This window comes from Staurois parvus, unplaced genomic scaffold (assembly GCF_062004578.1).
Source record: "Staurois parvus isolate SC_StPar_1 unplaced genomic scaffold, SC_StPar_1.0 ptg001470l, whole genome shotgun sequence".
Taxonomy (NCBI): Eukaryota; Metazoa; Chordata; class Amphibia; order Anura; family Ranidae; genus Staurois; species Staurois parvus.
Genome location: NW_028319266.1, coordinates 222,788 through 244,052, shown reverse-complemented (window position 1 = coordinate 244,052; position 21,265 = coordinate 222,788). Strand labels below are relative to the sequence as shown.

Genomic DNA, 21,265 nt, shown 5'->3' with positions numbered 1-21,265 from the left:
TGCACGTTTGTGTGCCCCATGTATGCAAGTATGCTCTTCCGTGCCCCATGTCTCAAATTGCACATTTGTGTGCCCCATGTCCTTAAGCATGCTCTTGTGTGCCTCAAGTACCCCATGTTTCCAAGTGTGCTGATGTGTTCTCCATGCCTCCAAGTGCGCCCGTGTGCTTTATGTCTCCAAATGTGCCCCTGTGTGCCCCATGTTCCTAAGTATGCTCTTGTTTGCCCCATGTGTCAAAGTATGCTCTTGTGTGCCCCATATTTCAAGTGTGCCCGTGTTTCCTGGTGTGCCCCAATGTGCGCCATGTCTCCAAGTGTGCCCCTGTGTGCATCATGTCTCCAAGTGCGCCCTATGCACCCTGTATCTCCAAGTGTGCCCTGGTCGCCCCATGGCTCCTGTGTCTCCACATAGTCCTTGATATGCCCCACAGCCAGGGGCGGACTGACCATTTGGAAATTCGGGCACTGCCCAAGGGCCCGGGGTCAGTAGGGGGCCCCATGAGATGCCCCCGGTACCTTTTTCATAGGCTTTTTTGAGTTTGGGCAAGGACACAGGGGCCCCATGATCCCCTATTGCCCGGGGGCCCCATGAGTTGTCAGTCCACCCTTGCCCACAGCTGTCTAACCTGCTGTGCTCCACCATCAGTAGTTTCTCTTTATCCACAGCCCCTACAATCACCAGGACTGTCCTCTCCATGGGTGCGAACCCTTCTCCATGGCATACTTCAGGTCCGTTTACAATACATTGGCATCTAACAAGCTAGGTTCCACCTTTTCAACTTCTGTTACATCACTCCCAGGTAGAGACGGACTGACAACTCATGGGGCCCCCGGGCAATAGGGGATCATGGGGCCCCTTTGTCCTCGCCAACACTCAAACCACACCCAAAAAAGCCTATGAAAGGTATCAGGGGCATCTCATGGGGCCCCCTACTGACCCCAGGCCCCTCGGGCAATGCCTGAGTGTCCGAATGGTCAGTCCACCCCTGCTCCCAGGTAACAACCGGATTGAAAATCCACCACAATTTCTCCCTGGGACTACAGGCCTCTCCGCCAGGCTATTAGGATTCCAAGGTGTAACCCGGACATTAGGAAATCATGGAGCCCCTGTGTCCTCGCCAACACTCAAACCACACCCAAAAAAGCCTATGAAAGGTATCAGGGACATCTCATGGGGCCCCCTACTGACCCCAGGCCCTCGGGAAATGCCCGAGTGTCCGAAAGGTCAGTCCACCCCTGCTCCCAGGTAACAACCGGATTGAAAATCCACCACAATATCTCCCTGGGACTACAGGCCTCTCCGCCAGGCTATTAGGATTCCAAGGTGTAACCGATCGCAATAAGACGATCCTCAATTTCGGCTGATATTTTTTAAAACAACTTACCTAACAAATTCTGCACACTTTAATTTTCACAGCCCATAAAGATGCTTCATTATATACAAGGAATTGTGATACATTTAAACAATTACTGTATCATTTTATTTGCTGGGTCAGTCATGCGGGAATGTCACGGAGAATTAAATCCTGCTTAGACGGCAGATATTCTCCGGCTATGAAATTCATGTAGGTGAGATATACGGGGATGGAAGTGGAAAGGAAATATAACAAGCCACGCTCAGAGATTTTTATCTGCGTTCCATCTATTTCCATGTATTTCAAAGCGAACCTGTTATCGTTTGGTATGATGCAGGGGCGGACTGACAACTCATGGGGCCCCCGGGCAATAGGGGATCATGGGGCCCCTGTGTCCTTGCCCAAACTCAAAAAAAGCCTATGAAAAAGGTACCAGGGGCATCTCATGGGGCCCCCTACAGACCCCGGGCCCTTGGGCAGTGCCCGAGTTTCCAAATGGTCAGTCCGCCCCTGGTATGATGTCAACTGTGCTGCTGGGATGACTAAGAAAAGAGTAATAGTAGGTCTGCAATGCCATTCCTGAGGAAGAAATACTTCTTATGAGACCCAGTGACATAATCCTTGGGTCTTTATGCTGGTCTTTGCTCCAAGTTTCATTGGAGAGGCCTTTAAATGACACAGTACCCTGTCTCATATTTTATTTCAAGAATCCAAGCATTATACAGTGTCAGGAATGGACTCGCCAATAGTGGTGGGACTCACCTGCCTTGTGGGTTGCAGTACCAGGACTGGCCAGTGGGTGCTCTCAGCAACCAGAGGCTCACTCCTGCAGTCAGCCAAAACACCTGAGGCTGATTGCAGGAGGTGCATATAAGGAATGACCAGACTTGCAATCAGGGCCTTGGTGTAGGTTTCCCAAGAGCCCCTGTACCTGCATCCTGTCTGCTTCCTGTCTGATCCTGCTTGATCCCTGACCACTCTCCAGTCTGCTCCTTTGGTACCTTGTCTGCCTGATTGTTCCTGACCCTGCCCGTCTGACTACGCTCTGCCTGCACCTTTGTACCTTGCCTGCCCGTTTGCAACCGACCCGGCCTGCCCGACTACGCTTAGTATTGTTCTTTTGTTATCTGTTGGGGGTTTTGGTTTGGTTTCTTTGCACTGTGTTTATGTTTAGTCTTGCACTGCGTTTATGTATTGTTTGGTCTTAAATAAATTATATTGTTTATACTATATCTGAAGCCTGTGTTTCCCTGTGTCAGTCCACACACCTCTGGTCATACCCGGAGCCCTGACATACAGTATGAAAGAATGCATCTTGACATCCCTTTGAATGGGCATGCTTCTCCTTGCCAGCCACTGTGTGCTTCAGACTTTAGCTCTGCAGTCTGCTGATTATTTTTCTAGCTTGTACTCAAGCAACTGATCAGCAGATTGCACAGCTATAGCCTGCACTACCCAGGGATCCTGCATATTTACATTAATCGCATAGATAAGTTCTTCAATAAGCTATATTGCCAAAAGTATTGGGCCAGCCCTCCATATTATTGGATTCAGGTGTTCCAATCCCCTCCATGGACACAGGTGTATACAATCAAGCCCCTAGGCATGCAAACTGCTTCTACAAACATTGGTGAAAGAATGGGTCGCTCTCAGGAGCTCAGTGACTCCAAGCGTGGTCCCGTGATAGGTGGCCACCTGTGCAATATGTCCATCCGTGACATTTCCTGGCTACTAAATATTTCATGCCAGGGGCGGACTGACCATTCAGAAACTCGGGCACTGCCCAAGGGCCCGGGGTCAGTAAGGGGCCCCATGAGATGCCCCTGGTAGCTTTCATAGGCTTTTTTTAGTGTAGCTTGAGTGTGGGTGAGGACACAGGGGCCCCATGATCCCTTATTGCCCGGGGGCCCCATGAGTTGTCAGTCCGCCCTGTTCCACGGTCACCTGTTATTGGGATTATAACAAAGTGGAAGCAACTGGGAACAACAGCAACTCAGCCACCATGTGGTAGGCCACGTCACATGACAGGGCGGGGTCAGCGCATGCTGAAGCACACAGTGCGCAGAAATCACCAACTGTCTGCAGAGTCAATAGCTAAAGACCTCCAAACTTGGTGTGGCCTTCAGATGAGCCCAACAACAGAGCATAGAGAGCTTCATGGAATGGGTTTCCATGGCCGAGCAGCTGCATCCAAGCCTTCCATCACTGAGTGCAATGCAAAGCATCGGATGCCGTGGTGTAAAGCACGCCACCACTGGACACTAGAGCAGAGGAGACGTGTTCTCTGGAGCGACCAATCACACTTCTCTGTCTGGCAATCCGATGGACGTGTCTGGGTTTGGCTGTTGCCAGGAGAACGGTACTTGCCTGACTGCATTATGCCAAGTGTAAAGTTTGGTGGAGGGGGGATTATGGTGTGGGTTGTTTTTCAGGGGTTGGGCTCGGCCCCCTAGTTCCAGTGAAGGGAACTCTTAAGCTGTCAGCATACCAAGACATTTTGGACAATTTTGTGGGAAGAATTTGGAGATGGCCCCTTCCTGTTCCAACATGACTGCACACCAGTGCACAAAGCAAGGTCCATAAAGACATGGAGGAGCCAGTTTGGGGTGGAGGAACGTGACTGGCCTGTACTTTAACCCAATAGAACACATTTGGGATGAATTAGACTGTGAGCCAGGCCCCCTCCTCTGACATCAGTGCCTGACCTGACAAATGTGCTTCTGGAAGAATTATCCAACCTTCCCATAGACACCCTCCTAAACCTTGTGGACGGCCTTCCCAGAAGAGCTGAAGCTGTTATAGCTGCAAAGGGCGGGGCCAACTCAATATTGAACCCAACGGACTAAGACTGGGAGGCCATTAAAGGTAATTTGTGTGTAAAGGCCAGCGGCCCAATACTTTTGGTAATATAGTGTATAATGCTGGGGAGCAAAATGACTGATAACAGAGAAAGCTAATAGTTGTGAGAGGCAACTACAGTATGGATAAGGAGGAGACTGACATACTCCAGACGGGAAATGAAGACAGGTTCAAGATAATTGCTTCACAAATCAAAGCAGTATCTTGATTCTAGAGATTTCCACCTTACTAAGACAGGTGGTGACTATTAATGCTCAACCTGGACTGGACTGTTAGGTTGATGCTGCTCACAAGGACTCTTGCAACTGCACAAACAAAATAACACAAAAGGGTACAAAGGCCTATTGCACTATCAATCTGTCAGGGCCTGGACTTGAACCTGGGACTTATACTGTGTCAGGCAGTAACTCTTCTCACTGAGCTACCTAGGATGCTGGACAACGCTCTGCCTCTTCTATTGGATAATCCTGCCTTGTGCCTTGTTTGCTCTTGAACCTTGAACTCCTTGCTCCTCCCATGAACTTCCTATATAAGCCATGTCCTTGGACTTCCTCCTTGCCAGATTATTGTGCCTTTCCAGCCAATATCCCGCTACTGTTCCTGCTGCTGTCTACACCTCCGCTACTGATCTTTGGCTTGTTCCTGACCACGATTTCGTCTCATCCTAACGTACTACGATTGATCTGCTACCATTTGTGACCGACCCTTGGCTTGTGACCGACTCTGCTTTCGTCCCTAACCTGTTGATCCGCTATTGGTTCCCAGTCTGCTCATTCCCTGGTGGGGTGATCCTGAGATCTGCGACCTGGTATTAACACACAGCCCAATCCATCTCCACCATTAGGAGCTCTGGTGAATACCGGTTAATACTTAGACCCCGCACCTCAGGTGAGCCTGCGTCATTCCCAGGGGGATCCGCTGGTGTACCTATCCTGCTGGTTCCAGGTAAGCCTTTTACTGCTATAGCAACTGGTCTCTGAACCTGACCTTACACCATGACACAATCCTATGCTCCCTCACCCACATCTTTAATCTCTCCCTCTCCTCTGGCACTTTCCCCTCCCCTCTGAAGCATGCACACATCACCCCCATACTTAAAAAGCCCTCCCTGGACCACAATGACCCGAACAACCTCAGACCCATCTCCCTGCTCCCATTCACATCCAAACTCCTCGAGCTAATAGTCTACACCCACCTATGCTCTCACCTCAACGACAATAACCTCCTCGATCCCCTACAGTCCGGCTTCCATCCCCTACACTCCACCGAAACTGCCTTACTCAAACTCTCCAACGATCTGCTAACTGCCAGAGCTAATGGCCACTATTCGGTGCTCCTACTCCTTGACCTCTCTGCGGCTTTCGACACAGTCGACCACCCCCTCCTCCTCAAAAAACTACACTCCCTCAGCCTCAGAGATTCTGCTTTCTCCTGGCTCTCATCCTACCTGTCACAACGCTCTTTCAGCGTTACCTATAATGCTACCACCTCCCCCTCACTCCCCCTCTCTGTTGGGGTCCCTCAAGGCTCCGTCCTTGGGCCCCTTCTCTTCTCCATCTACACCTCCTCCCTTGGCCAACTCATACTCTCTCACAGCTTCAACTACCACCTCTATGCCGACGACACACAAATCTATCTCTCAACCCCCCACCTCACCCCCTCGGTCTCCGCCCGAATCACACACCTACTGAACGACATATCAGACTGGATGTAGCTCCACTTCCTTAAACTGAACCTCTCCAAAACCGAGTTTCTTGTCTTCCCCCCAGCCCGGACCCCACCCCCTATTGACTTCTCCATCATGTCCAACAACGCCACCATCAAACCCGCCCCGCAGGCCAGAGTACTTGGTTTCATTCTGGACTCCAACCTATCCTTCCAGCCCCAAGTCCAATCTTTAACAAACTCATGCAGACTCCACCTCCGCAACATGCAGACTCCACCTCCTCAACATCGCCAAAATACGCCCATTCCTAAATGATAATAATCAATAGCACTTTATTTAAGGATAAAAGAGTACATAGTCAAAAGAACAATAAGTAAAACAGCGTTGTACGTAAGCCCAGAGATCGAAAGGTCTTGCACGCGATGGAACTCATAAAGTCCAAACAAACATCAAATATAGAATCTATCTCTTGCCCCTCTCCCTTGGGGTGAGGGGGGAATAAAAAAGAGAGATACATACTACCCCATGCTCTGGAGGTTGGCCAATGGGGGTAGCATGTGTCACTCTTTTTTGTTCCTCTTCACAAGGGGAGGAGCAAGAGATTGGTTCTATATTTAAGAGGTAATGGAAAGTAAGGGAGGTATGTCTGCTGGTACGTGTCAGCTGGTACCATGATGTTTGTTTGGACCTTATGAGTTCCATCACGTGCAAGACCTTGGTTTTTACTTGCAACTCTGTTTTACCTATTGTTTTTGATGTACTCTTTTAGCCTTTAATAAAGTGCTTTTGATAATGCACTAGGTCTTTGAGCCCTTTTGTATTATTTTCTTTGTTCAAGATAGGTGCTGCAGCTTCAAAGGGTTTTATTGTGGAGATGTGAGTTTGCAAGGAATTGAGAGTAATCAGGTATACACAAAACAGCCCTAAAGTACTGAAGCTTGATGGAAAATGGAGTTTTGTGCTACAAATATCACACCAACCCTACCAAGTAGCTCTGTTTTAAACAATTCCAGCAGGCCAGAGCAAGAGGCTGTTGATGTTGTTATTGGCATAGAAGCAGGAGAGATTATTCACTAAAGATAACTAGATTCATTAAAATATACACTATATGGCCAGATTTTGAAGACATCTGTTCATTACACCTTTCTATATGGCAAAAATTTGTGGACACCAATCCAAATGATGAAGTTCAGATGCTCCCAGTGTAGGGTACTGGTAATATGACATCATACAAAGACATTGTAGAACATTTTGCTCCTCCAGCCCTGTGGTAACAGTTTAGTGAAGACCCTTGTCCATTCCAGCATTACTGTGCCCCTTTGTCCAAAGCCAACTAAATAAAGACATGGTTTGTCCAGTTTGGAGTAGAGGAATTTGCGTGTCATGCACAGAGCCCTGACCTCAACCCTACTGAACACCAATGGCACGAACTGGAACGGGTCAGATCTTCTCATCCAATGTCTCCATAAAGACATTGTTCGACTTGTTTGATGTGGAGGAATTCAACTGTCCTGTACAGAGCCCTGACCTCAACCCTACTGAACACCTTTGGGATGAATTGGAAGGAACCAAGTCTTCTGATCCAACAGCTACATAAAGATATGGTTTGACCAGTTTGGTGTTCAGAAACTTGTGTGTCCTGAACAGAGCCCTGGAATGACCTAAGCCTTCTCATCCAACATCTCTATAGAGACTTGGTTTGACCAACTAGTGCGGAGGAACAAGAGTGTCCTGTACAGAGCCCTGGCATCAACCCTACTGAACACCTTTGATGAATTGAAATGTCGATGGCGATGCCAGATTCAGAACCAGGTCTTCTGATTCAACAGCTCCATAAAGAAATGGTTTGACCAGTTTGGTGTCTGGAATTTGAATGTCCTGCACAGAGCCCTGTCCTCAACCCTACTGAACACCTTTGGAATGAACTGGGAAGAAGCAGGTCTTCTCATTAAACATCTCCATAAAGACATAGTTTGATGTGGAGGAATTTGAGTGTCCTGTACAGAGCTCTGACCTCAATCCTACTGAACACCTTTGGGAGGAACTGGAACAATTGAAATGTTGATGGTGAGCCAGATCTTCTCATCCAGCATCAGTACCTGACCTCACACAGATACTTTCCAAACGTTAAAAGAGTGGAGGCTGCTATAGCAACAAATGGGACAACTCCCAGGGGCGGACTGACAACTCATGGGGCCCTTGGGCAATAGGGGATCATGGGGCCCCTGTGTCCTTGCCCACACCCAAAAAGCCTATGAAAAAGCCAATGAAAGGTACCAGGCGCATCTCATGGGGCCCCCTACTGACCCTGGGCCCTCGGGCAGTGCCTGAGTGCTCGAATGGTCAGTCCGCCCATGACAACATCATACTAATGCACCTGGTTCTAGAGAAAAAAAAAGAAAAGCACATTACTTACGCCGGCAGACTTTGCAGCACTGTCCCGGGATGTGGATGGGTAGGTGATCGGGGGAGCAGTTAAGAGGTGGGCACAACATCCGCCTGCACTCCACAGCACCATTCTAATGGAAAACAGAAGAACATTTTATGAAAATAATATCAACGACTTAGCAGGAAACAAAACATCTCAGAGCAAAGTATACAGGCCTATGTCATTGCATTCTAGGACAAGCGTGAGCTTACTTGGCAAAACGTCAATGTGCAAAGTGAACTGATCTGTGCAAGCCAATAAGCCAATTATCTTCCTCTGGACCAGCTTTGGTCAACTGAATGATCACCATTAGTTAGTGCGCTTTTCAAATCATCACTGTGCTCTATTCTGATGGGTGCAAAAAAACTAAACACCAGTAAGTGAATAAAAAAAGTGAATGTCAACACACACAAGAAAGTGCACTTAGGGTGTGTCTCTGGTCCACCTCCTGAAGAAGTAGGACCCCTCCCTGACCCTCCTGGATGCAAGGCTCCTGACGGGGGTGAGGCACACTCAGGTCCACCTAGCCAAAAAGTCTGATGGACCCATTTTCTTCATGGTCAGCTGAAGCCCACCAACAAGTGCTAGGTAAGGGGCTCTCCCAAAGAGAGACTTGCCCCAATGCAGGGTAGAAAGGAAACTAATGTCCACACATCTTCCCCCTTGACTTCAGGGTAGGACCCAGGATCCACACCCTCCATCCTGAGTGAAAAGAGGAAACCATATGTAAGGAAAAGTGACACACATGTGGAGAGCAAAAAAAGTTAATTTGCAAAAATAAAAAAGGGCCAGTGCAAGTCCACTGTTGTGGCCTAGTGCGGGTTTCACGTAGTGGGGCTCCAAATTCATAGTGCTACTCCCAGGGGGTGCTTGATACTGTGGGCTCACCACTTTTCCAGTCTCTAACTAGAAAATGCAGCACTGGTCAAATCAGGAGGCACTGGGCCCCTCAGAATCACCAAGCCAGGGATGTACTCCTGACCCACACCTTATGTGGTGCACTCTCAATTTGGATTCCTTGCTCATTGGGAAGATCCCGTAAGCTCCTAGATTGTAAGCTCCAAGGAGCAGGGCCCTCAAACCCCTCGTGTATTGTATTCTTACTGTGCTGTCTCGTGTACTGTCTCCCATTATAATGTACAGCGCTGAGCAAACTATTGGCGCTATATAAATACTGTATAATAATAATAAAAAGACGCCCAACATACGAGCAGGGGGACTATAGAGCCAGCCATCCCAGCCATAAGGCTTGGTACTTGCCTGTCAGTATTATGCCAAGTGTAAAGTTTGGTGGAGGGGGGATTATGGTGTTGGGGTTGTTTTTCAGGAGTTGAGCTTTGCCCCCTAGTTCTTAAGGCATCAGCATACCAAAACATTTTGGACAATTTCATGCTCCCAGCTTTGTGGGAGGAGTTTGGGGATGGCCCCTTCCTGTTCCAACATGACTGCACACCAGTGCACAAAGCAAGGTCCATAAAGACATGGAGGAGCCAGCTTGGGGTGGAGGAACTTGACTGTCCTGCACAGAGTCCTGACCTCAACCCCATAGAACACCTTTGGGATGAATTAGAGCGGAGACTGCGAGCCAGGCCTCCTCCCCCGACATCAGTGCCTGACCTGACAAATGTGCTTCTGGAAGAATGGTCCAACCTTCCCATAGACACCCTCCTAAACCTTGTGGACGGCCTTCCCAGAAGAGTTGAAGCTGTTATAGCTGCAAAGGGCGGGGCCAACTCAATATTGAACCCTACGGACTAAGACTGGGAGGCCATGGAAGGTCATGTGCGTGGGAAGGGCGGGGCCAAGTCAATATTGAACCCTACGGACTAAGACTGGGGGGCCATTAAAGGTCATGTGTGTGGAAAGGCCAGCGGCCCAATACTTTTGGCAATATAGTGTGTATATATATATATATATATATATATATACATATATATATATATACATACATACATACATACATACATACATACACACAGTGTGCAACTCCCACCTCAGCCCCCCCTAATACTTACCAGAGTCCAATCGGGGGGCACTCAGAAAGGGGGAGGAGCCAGAAGTGCCAGCAGTGGACCCAAAAAGAGAAGGATTGGGGCTGCTCTGTGCATTACAGAGAGCAGGGGAGTATGTCATGTTTATTTTTTTTTTTTCTAATGTGAACTTTTAGAATCGCTTTAATGAGGGACCCCGTGAAAAAAAAATTGTGGGCCCCCAAAAATACATATCAGACCTTTGTCCTTGATGAGGGCCTAGTGTGAATATTAAAGAGAACCCCACACCGAAAAAAAAGCATGGGTTACTCCAATATTCCATATCAGACCCTGGGGGTCTGGTACAGGTTTAAAGGGGAAACCCCCTTCAAAAACAAGAACAAAAAGCTTTGAGGACCCCCCCAAAAAAAAAAATCATTCCATTGTGCCACCCCCTTCCTTCCTGAACCAAACCAGGCCACATGCCCTCAATATGGAGAGAGTACCTTGCCCAGGGGGTGTCCGTTTGGCAAAACACATTGTCCAGATGCTGGGGAGGGCAAAGGCTTCTTCCCCGCAAAGCCAACATGTTTCTGGAGTGCACTTTGCCCCCTTCGTCAGGGCTTGGAGAAACAAAGAAGGGAAATTTCTCAAATCTGCAGCAGCCAGAATTTGGAAATTTGCACGGCATCCAATCAGCTTCTGTTTTTCATTTTCACTGAACTAAATTAGCTGAAGCTAGAACCTGATTGGTTGCCATGCCCAGCTGCTCCAGGTTCTGGCTGCCCCAATCCCCCTCAATAATGGGTTTGCACAGCATCTGTCAGCAGCCTTTCAAGTAAGTTGTTTGGACCAGCTACTGATGGGTTCTGTGCAAACTCGCTCACTGAATATATGTATATACACAGTGTATATATATATATATATATATATATATATATATATATATATGTATATATATATAAATAATTTTTTACATTTTTGGCTGAACAAACTTTAATGTTCATGTGTAATGGCCGGCAGCCCAATACTTTTGGCGATATAATGTATATGTATATATATATATATATACATACACACACAGTATACAGTGGGGCAAAAAAGTATTTAGTCCGCCACCAATTGTACAAGTTCTCCCACTTACAAAGATGAGAGAGGCCTGTAATTGGCATCATAGGGAGACCTCAACTATGAGAGACAAAATGAGAAAACAAATCCAGACAATCACATTGGCTGATCTGGAAAGAATTTATTTGCAAATTATGGTGGAAAATAAGTATTTGGTCACCTACAAACAAGCAAGATTTCTGGCTCTCACAGACCTGGACCTTCTTCTTTAACCCCTTCACACCTGAGGGTAAAACAAATCTAAATGCCTAAGCACAATTCTGCAACATTGACGTGTTAGTAAAACCGTACATATCATCACAACTACTTTGTACATCCAGGTGGATTATACCGCGTTTTTTTCAGGACAAATTGGGCTTTCCTTTGGTGGTAAATGGTAATGGATAGCTCCTAATTTTTTTTTTATTAATAAAGGAAAACTGGGCCAAAATAGTAAAAAAAATCATTTTTTTAAATTTAACTGTGTGTTTCTTGTTACGACCATAACCTACCACCAAAGAACAACCCAAAATACATTCTCCAGTTCTTGGCGATCGCAGCGATACCATATATGTGTATATTATTTGTTGTTTGTACCCGGAGTACAGTCCAGAAACAACAGTGCGCATTTTGTTTTTGTCTTTTTTTTATTTTTTTTTTACATAAAACACACTGTCACTGACATTAACACTGACACTGATACCAATTTTTTTTTAAAATCCTGACCTTTGACCCTGACCTTTGCCCTTGACCCTGATCTTTGACCCTGACCTTGACCCAAACACTAACCCTGGTACTGAACTAGACCAAACCTTGATCTAGGTATTTTTCTTTATTTTTTCTTTTCTTTTTTAATTATTTATCTTTTTTTTTTTTTTTACAAACTTTTTTTTTATCTCTCTATGTCAGGAGTTCGAGAGATACAATGTATCTCTCTTCTCCATTCATAGAGAGAGAGAAAACAAGGGGGCCAGGCTGCACAGTGATTGATCACTGTGATAGCCAATCAGAGGCTATCACAGCGATCACGTGACCCAGGAATCGGGAGTCCCGGGTCCCGATCGTTAGAACGGGACCCGGGGCTCTCAGTGGCACCGCGGTCTTGGTGCTGGGAGCGCGCTGAGCGGCGCGCTCCCAGCACAAAGACAGGTACGCAAATATGCGGCCCCACGGAAAAAAGCCCAGGTCCGTGAGGCCGCATATTTGTGTTACGTCGGCGTCAAGAGGGGTTAAGAGGCTCCTCTGTCCTGCACTCATTACCTGTATCAATGGCACCTGTTTGAACTTGTTATCAGTATAAAAGACACCTGTCCACAACCTCAAACAGTCACACTCCAAACTCCACTATGGGGAAGACCGAAGAGCTGTCGAAGAACACCAGAAACAAAATTGTAGACCTGCACCATGCTGGGAAGACTGAATCTGCAATAGGCAAGCAGCTTGGTGTGAACAAATCAACTGTGGGAGCAATAATTAGAAAATGGACGACATACAAGACCACTGATAATCTCCCTCGATCTGGGGCTCCACGCAAGATCTCACCCCGTGGGGTCAAAATGATCACAAGAACGGTGAGCAAAAATCCCAGGACCACACGGGGGGGACCTAGTGAATGACCTGCAGAGAGCTGGGACCAACGTAACAAAGGCTACCATCAGCAATGCAGGTCATAGATGGGTTGAAAATTGGCCAATTTTTCGTCCGAAAATAAAATCGGCCAATTTTCGGATCGTTAGTGGGCTATTTGTTCGGCCGTTTTTCGGTATTTTGGTAGATTTTTTTTATCGGTAAAGTTGGGGAAAAAAACGGCCGGTTTTGCCGATCGGCCGATTTTCGCGGCAATGATGGGCAAATCGGCTGATTTTTTACCAATAAAAAATCTGCGCATGAGCAGTGACCTGCAAGAGAAAGACAAAAAGAAGAAGAGGAAGAAGAAGACGATGAAGAAGAAGAGGTTGATGATGAAGAAGAAGAAGAGGATGATGATGATGATGAAGAAGAAGAAGAGGATGATGAAGAAGAGGATGATGATGATGATGATGAAGAAAAAGAACAGGATGATGATGATGAAGAAGAAGAGGATCATGATGATGATGATGAAGAAGAAGAGGATGATGATGATGAAGAAGAAGTAGAAGAAGAAGAGGATGATGATGATGAAGAAGAGGATGATGAAGAAGAAGAAGAAGAAGAAGAAGAAGAAGAAGAAGAAGAAGAAGAAGAAGAAGAAGAAGAAGAGGATGATGATGAAGAAGAAGAAGAGGATGATGATGATGAAGAAGAAGAGGATGATGATGATGATGATGATGAAGAAGAAGAACAGGATGATGATGATGAAGAAGAAGAAGAAGAACAGGATGATGATGATGAAGAAGAAGAAGAAGAAGAAGAAGAAGAAGAAGAAGAAGAGGATCATGATGATGAAGAATAAGAGGATGATGATGAAGAAGAAGAAGAGGATGATGATGATGAAGAAGAAGAGGATGATGATGATGATGATGATGATGAAGAAGAAGGATGAAAAATAAGAGGAATTCCAGTACGGCAAAAAGTGTCCCTGCAGAGAGCTCCGCTATTTCTTTGACAGTTCCGTGACATTTACAGAGGTTGCAACAATGTATCTATTTGTTTCCGAATAAAAACATCTGTATCCTAAATGGATACAAATAGATACATTGTTGCAACCACTGTAAATGTCAAGGAACTGTCAGAAGAAATAGCGGAGCTCTCTGCAGGGACACTTTTTGCCGGCTGTAGACTGGATGAAAATCGGCCGATTTTTTTTACCATTGCTGGTAACGTCGGCCGCTTGAACGACCGATTTTTCGTTTTTTAAAAGAAAAATCGGCCGTTTTTCTCCCCGTCTATGGCCTGCATAACACACTACGCCGCCAGGGACTCAGATCCTACAGTGCCAGACGTGTCCCCCTGCTTAAGCCAGTACATGTCCGGGACCATCTGAAGTTTGCTAGAGAGCATTTGGATGATCCAGAAGAGGATTGGGAGAATGTCATATGGTCAGATGAAACCAAAATAGAACTGTTTGGTAGAAACACAACTCGTCGTGTTTGGAGGAGAGAGAATGCTGAGTTGCATCCAAAGAACACCATACCTACTGTGAAGCATGGGGGTTGCAACATTATGCTTTGGGGCTGTTTCTCCGCAAAGGGACCAGGACGACTGATCCATGTACAGGACAGAATGAATGGGGCCATGTATCGTGAGATTTTGAGTGCAAACCTCCTTCCATCAGCAAGGGCATTGAAGATGAAACGTGGCTGGGTCTTCCAACATGACAATGATCCCAAACATACCGCCCGGGCAACGAAGGAGTGGCTTCGTAAGAAGCATTTCAAGGTCCTGGAGTGGCCTAGCCAGTCTCCAGATCTCAACCCCATAGAAAACCTTTGGGGGAGTTGAAAGTCTGTGTTGCCCAGCGACAGCCCCAAAACATCACTGCTCTAGAGGAGATCTGCATGGAGGATGGGCAACATACCAGCAACAGTGTGTGCCAACCTTGTGAAGACTTCCAGGAAACGTCTGACCTCTGTCATTGCCAACAAAGGATATATAACAAAGTATTGACATGAACTTTTCATATTCACCAAATACTTATTTTCCACCATAATTTGCAAATAAATTCTTTCCAGATCAGCCAATGAGATTGTCTGGATTTGTTTTCTCATTTTGTCTCTCATAGTTGAGGTCTCCCTATGATGCCAATTACAGGCCTCTCTCATCTTTGTAAGTGGGAGAACTTGTACAATTGGTGGGGACTAAATACTTTGTTGCCCCACTGTATATATATATATTTTACGTTTTTGGCTGAACAGACTTTTTTTTTACAAGTGAGTGGCCTAAAATATACAGTACATGACTAAAACACACATTTTTTGTGACCGATGCTGTATTTTTCCAGTCTCTTCTCTGCTAACAACCAGCTTTCAAATACAAATGCTTGCAAATGTCGCCAAAAGTCATTTCTTCCCCGCATAGCCTCGCTCCATTGTATGCTATCAACAGAAAGCGCGCTTGAGACCGTCAATAATGACCATTCTCCCCGTGTCCTTTATAGAAGGATTTGAAGCCGTAGCAGCCGGTAGTCAATAAGCTTTATTCCAGAAAACTGAATTTCCCGAGGCTGTAATTATTAGAAATACCTCCATACCGTACCGGGAAAAGCAGGGGCTGTATTAACTTACTATGCGCACAAAATAAAACGGCAATTTCCAGCAGCCCTGATACAATGGACGGCACAATATCCTCCGAAATAGAGAAAATATTTCAGCGTTCCCATTACAGATACCAAGTTTGGGACTGAAGCTCCGCAGATAAAAGTTTATTCCCAAGACAAAATGTTCAAAGAGCCAACTAGTTTTGGGGGGGGGGGCTGTACTCCTCCCCCTTCATCAGAGCGTGAAGAAACAAATGTATGAAGACTCGAAAGGCGCTTTAACAGTGAGCGAGTTTGCACAGAACCCATCAGTAGCTGGTCCAAGCAATTTACTTGAAAGGCTGCTGACAGATGCTGTGCAAACCCATTATTGAGGGGGATTGGAGCAGCCAGAACCTGGGGCAGCTGGGCGTGGCAACCAATCAGGTGCTAGCTTCAGCTAATTCAGTTAAGCTTTGAAAATGAAAAACAGAAGCTGATTGGACGCCATGCAAAGTTCTAGATTCTGGCTGCTCCAGATTTGAGAAATTCCCCTTCGTTGTTTCTTCAATGTCAGGGCAGGAGCTGAGGAACGGACAGGCAGGCCTAATAACAATGTAACACACTGGCTGATGACAACCACCACCCACAGACCGAAGTCCCTCAGGGCGCGGAGTCTAAGTCCCAGGCTGCCCTTCACCAGGGCCCCTGATGGTGGGGATGGACTTGACGCAGCCAGGAACCAGGTCGCAGCCCCCGAGACACCTCAGTTGCGGTAATGGCCGCCGCCAATGGCGTGTAGCTGGTGGAAAAGACAATAGAGTAGTCAGGCAGGTCGGGTCGACAACAACGGGACAAAACGATGCAGGACAGCAGACGAGAATCACAGGTCACGAGCCGGGTTCAGCAACAGAGGGTCAGATCAAAGGAGAACACAAAGAATAGTCGAGTCACAAGCCGAGTCAGATTCCAGGAGAGTCACGAGAGTCAGAACAGAGCTGTAGCGACACAAGACACAAGTGCAAAGAGCATGTGCGGACCACAGGCTTATATGTAATCAGCCACACCCCTCTGGGGGATGGACCACAGAGACCTGAAGGCATAAAGGATTCCCACCATGCTCAGCAGAAATCCAAGATGGATGCCAGCACATGGAGTAACATAACCTCAGGGAAAAGGTAGGACCTTGACATTCAAGCCCTGACGAAGGGGGCAAAGTGCAGCCCAGAAACATGTTGACTTTGCGGGGAAGAAGCCTTTGCCCTCCCCAGCATCTGGAGAATGTGTTTTGCCAAACGGATACCCCCTGGGCAAGGAACTCTCCCCATATTGAGGACATGTGACCTAGTTTGGTTCAGGAAGGAAGGAGGTGGCACAATGGAATGATTTTTTTTTTTTGGGGGGGGGGCCTCAAAGCTTTTTGTTCTTGTTTTTGAAGGGGTTTCCCCTATAAACCTGCACCAGACCCTCGGGGTCTGATATGGAATTTAGGAGTAACCATTGCTTTTTTTTTCCTGTGAGGGGTTCTCCCTCATCAAGGACAAAGGCCTGATAAGTATTTTTGGGGGCGCACAATTTTTTTTTTGACGGGGTCCCTCATTAAAGCAGCATTCAAGTGATTCTAAAAGTTCCCATTTAAAAAAAATAAATAAATAAACATGACATACTCCCCTGCTCTCTGTAATGCACAGAGCAGCCCCAATCCTTCTCTTTTTGGGTCCACTGCTGGTGCTTCTGGCTCCTCCCCCTTTCTGAGTGCCCCCCGAGCAAGCTGCTTGCTCTAGGGGCACTCGCGTGTGCTTGCTTCTGGCTCAGTGCTGCCCCAGGCTCCTTCCTCGTTGGCTGTGATTGACAGCAGCAGAAGCCAATGGCTGTGTCTCAGCCAATGAGGAGAGAGAGACCCCCTTCCTTGGTTGAGAAAGCCTGACACCAACAAACACCACAGCACCCCCCTCCCCCACTTCCAGAGAGCCTGACACTGACTAACATCACATCACCGCCCTTCCATGGCTGAGAGAGCCTGACACAGACCAACACCACTGCACCCCCCCCCCCTCCCTGGCCAAGCGAGCCTGACACCAACCAACACCGTAGTACCCCCCCACTTCCTGGCCGAGAGAGCCTGACACCAGCCAACTCCACAACACCCCGCTTCCTGGCCAAGAGAGCCTGACACCAACCAACACCACAGCACCCCCCCTCCCTGGCCAAGAGAGCCTGACACCGACCAACTCCACAGCACCCCCCTCCCTGGCCAAGAGAGCCTGACACCGACCAACACCACAGCACCCCCCCCCCCCCCACTTCCTGGCCGAGAGAGCCGGACACCGACCAACACCACAGCACCCCCCTTTCATGGCAGAGAGAGACTGACACCGACCAACACCACAGCACCCCCCTTCCTGGCCAAGAGAGCCTGACTCCAACCAACACCACAGCACCCCCCTTCCTGGCCAAGAGAGCCTGACTCCAATCAACACCACAGCACCCCCCCCCCCCCACTTCCTGGCCGAGAGAGCCGGACACCGACCAACACCACAGCACCCCCCTTTCATGGCAGAGAGAGACTGACACCGACCAACACCACAGCACCCCCCTTCCTGGCCAAGAGAGCCTGACTCCAATCAACACCACAGCACCCCCACTCCCTGGCTGAGAGAGCCTGACACTAACCAACATCACAGCACTCCCCCTCCCTGGCCAAGAGAGCCTGACACCGACCAACATCACAGCACTCCCCTCCCTGGACAAGAGAGCCTGAAACCGACCAACACCACAGCACCCCCCCAGCTGAGAGAGCCTGACACAGATCAACACCACAGCACCCCCCACTCCCTGGCTGAGAGAGCCTGACACCAACCAACATCACAGCACTCCCCCTCCCTGACCAAGACAGCCTGACACCAACCAACACCACAGCACCCCACCTCCCCCTTGGCCAAGAGAGCCTGACACTGACCAACACCACAGCAATCCCCCTCCCTGGCCAAGAGAGCCTGACACCGACCAACACCACAGCACCCCCCAGCTGAGAGAGCCTGAAACCGACCAACACCACAGCACCCCCCTCCCTGGCCAAAAAAGCCTGACACCGACCAACACCACAGCACCCCCCTCCCTGGCCAAAAAAGCCTGACACCGACCAAGACCACAGCACCCCGCTCCCTGGCCGAGAAAGCCTCCCACTAAAACCTGCCAAAAGCGGGAGAGAGAAAGACACTTTCCTTCATAGCTCCGAACAAGACTGAGGCTCTGCATAAACTGTCAAGCAGCCTGCAGCCTCTCTCAGATCCCACCTGGTCCCCATGCCACATGTGTCCCTTAGTCCTGGGGGCATCAAAAAATGCCGCCCTAGGCAAATGATTTGTTTGCCTCGTGGTAAATACGATCCTGGTATAGATGAAGGAAATCCCTAACCATTTGACCACATATGTCCACGGCCATTGATCAGTGATGTCAGCCACCATCTCTGCCCTGGTGGCTGCTGGCCCCCTAACAACCTGAGCAGGAAACGGCCACATTTGGCAGTAGCAGTAATAAAGCTGCTAAGTGTAGCACCTCCTGCTACAACAGAGGTTAGGCAGACGAGCAGACACCCCATTAAATGTGGCCGCTGAAAGGTAAAAGTTGTCCGAGATAAGATTCGGTCCGAACTCTTTTCTTTAAGTACCTTTTAGGACTGTTGACCATGGCAAAAAATATGTCTGAAGCCCGTCCATGAGCTATGGCGCAGTCTCACCTTGCACGTGCAGTTTCGGCAGTGGTCATCATCCACCCATGAGTCTTTATCCCGGTAGATCATCCCATGGACCTGGCAGGTCTTCTCACAGTGACAACTCTCCAACTGACTCAGCCGAGACTCCGCATAATTTAACTGCAAAGGAAGACATGGACATGTAACATACAAAGAAATGATGGTCGTTGCTGCATTAAAAAGATCCAATTACTAAAACCCCTATACATTTTGCCATGTTAAAATACTTTCAAAAGTCATTTTTTTTCATAATAACCACTGGTGATCCTGCCATGTCCTTATTTAGGCACTTCCTGTTAAAAGCTGACAACGCCCTGTCCTGTCTCCCAGATGTGTTGTCGTCACCCTATCACTCAGCTTCCAATGGAGGCTATAGGTTGCCGTGCCATTACATTTCTAAGGCATGGTCCACTTTTGTCACCATCTGGAAACCCGCCCTGAGAAGTCAGCCGGCCAGGTTGCTGGAGTACATGTAGACCATAAGTGGGTGCAAAGAGGCTGCATGAGATCAGCACAATGAGATACAACAAAGACTTTAAATTCTTTGATACACAGGGCTACTCAGGGCTTTTTTTCAGTGGGAGCTTGGGGGAATGCAGTTCTGGTACCTCCAGAACTGAATGTATGCAATGGAAAAGGGTGCAGGAGAGGTGTGAGGGCCACAGGAAATGGCCTGGTGGGCCGGATTCAGCCCATAGGCCTTGTGTCTGACACATGTGCAATAGCCCAACAAGGGAATTCATCCATCCGCGCTGTTCAGCATAGACCTAGGAATCTGTAAGAATCAGGGACGGACTGATCATTCGAGCACTCGGGCACTGCCCGAGGGCCCGGGGTCAGTAGGGGGCCCCATGAAATGCCCCTGGTACCTTTTTTATTGGCTTTTTTGAGTGTGGGCAAGGACACAGGGGCCCCATGATCCCCTATTGCCCGGGGGCCCCATGAGTTGTCAGTCCGCCCCTGGGAAGAATTCTTTTTTTAAGGGTGCTGGAATGAAAGAAATCTAACAGTGTATGACCAGCAATGGAGACACAAGAAAAAGTAAAAAAAAAAAAAAATGAAAAGTAAAAGAAATTGATACATTTGTTTACAGCGGATTGTATCACATGTTGATCTTAAACACAATCAAAATTCTGTAATGTACCCCCACCCCAGGCTGCGCTCATTCCTCCTCTGTATCACTTATCAGCCACAGATCGATATCTTTACATGATCTGTGGCCAGAGCGCCGGGATTCAGTCTGCATTAAAATACGACCATCAGACAGGCCTGTCGGATTATCATGAAATCTGGCTCTGCCGAGAGGTTTATCGCTCGGCGCGACAAATGAACTTTCGCCGGCCACAATAGAAACATTTATATATACAATTGCAGCCAGCAACCCGGTATTGATAAATGATTAATCCATCAATAGTGTGCGGTGCACGAGGACAGCAATGGAATTCGCCACTTCTAGGCGCAGACGATTCAGGAGGAAGGGATGGAGGATCGATACTGAGCAGAGGATGTTCATGACAATGGGAAGCAATAAAGACACGTTCACCGCTTCACTATATCCCTGTATACGGATTATGTATGTGAACGTGACCTTCTCCCTGCAAATCATGCTATCAGTGCGATCATAGCTGAAATGCATTGGTCTAGAGTTTATATATGTAGCACCCTCCTAGTTTAGCTAGGGGGAGCTAGACTCCAATGGTTGGACAGGAGCTGAGTAGCAGCCCAGGTGTAATAGCAAGAGAGGGGTTAAATTGTGGTCAGGGCTGAGAGGCTTTTGGAGGAAGGCCCTAGAGGCAGTGGGTAGATCAGAAGAGTGGCTGGTTGTACTTTTGAGGGATCCGGGGCAATCCCCAACAAGAATTTGGCAAGGGGCTGGACACCCTTAAAAGAGTTGGAGCCTGTTCACTTGCAGGAGAGTTGGAGGGAGAGTTCGGGTGGAAGACAGAGAGGAAGATGTGAGGTTGAAGGAAGGAG

At 47.9% G+C, this 21,265-nt stretch overlaps 1 protein-coding gene across 1 annotated transcript in view; it reads right to left on the bottom strand.

Moving 5' to 3' along the window:
* NELL1 (neural EGFL like 1) overlaps positions 1-21,265 on the bottom strand; it is an 846,265-nt gene that overhangs the window by 643,861 nt on the left and 181,139 nt on the right. Inside the window, exons 6-7 of the mRNA XM_089662420.1 lie at positions 19,277-19,411; positions 8,296-8,398 (exon numbers count right to left, since the gene is read on the bottom strand). Of these exons, the coding sequence (XP_089518546.1) occupies positions 8,296-8,398; positions 19,277-19,411 (238 nt within the window). The remainder of the gene's footprint in view (positions 1-8,295; positions 8,399-19,276; positions 19,412-21,265) is intronic.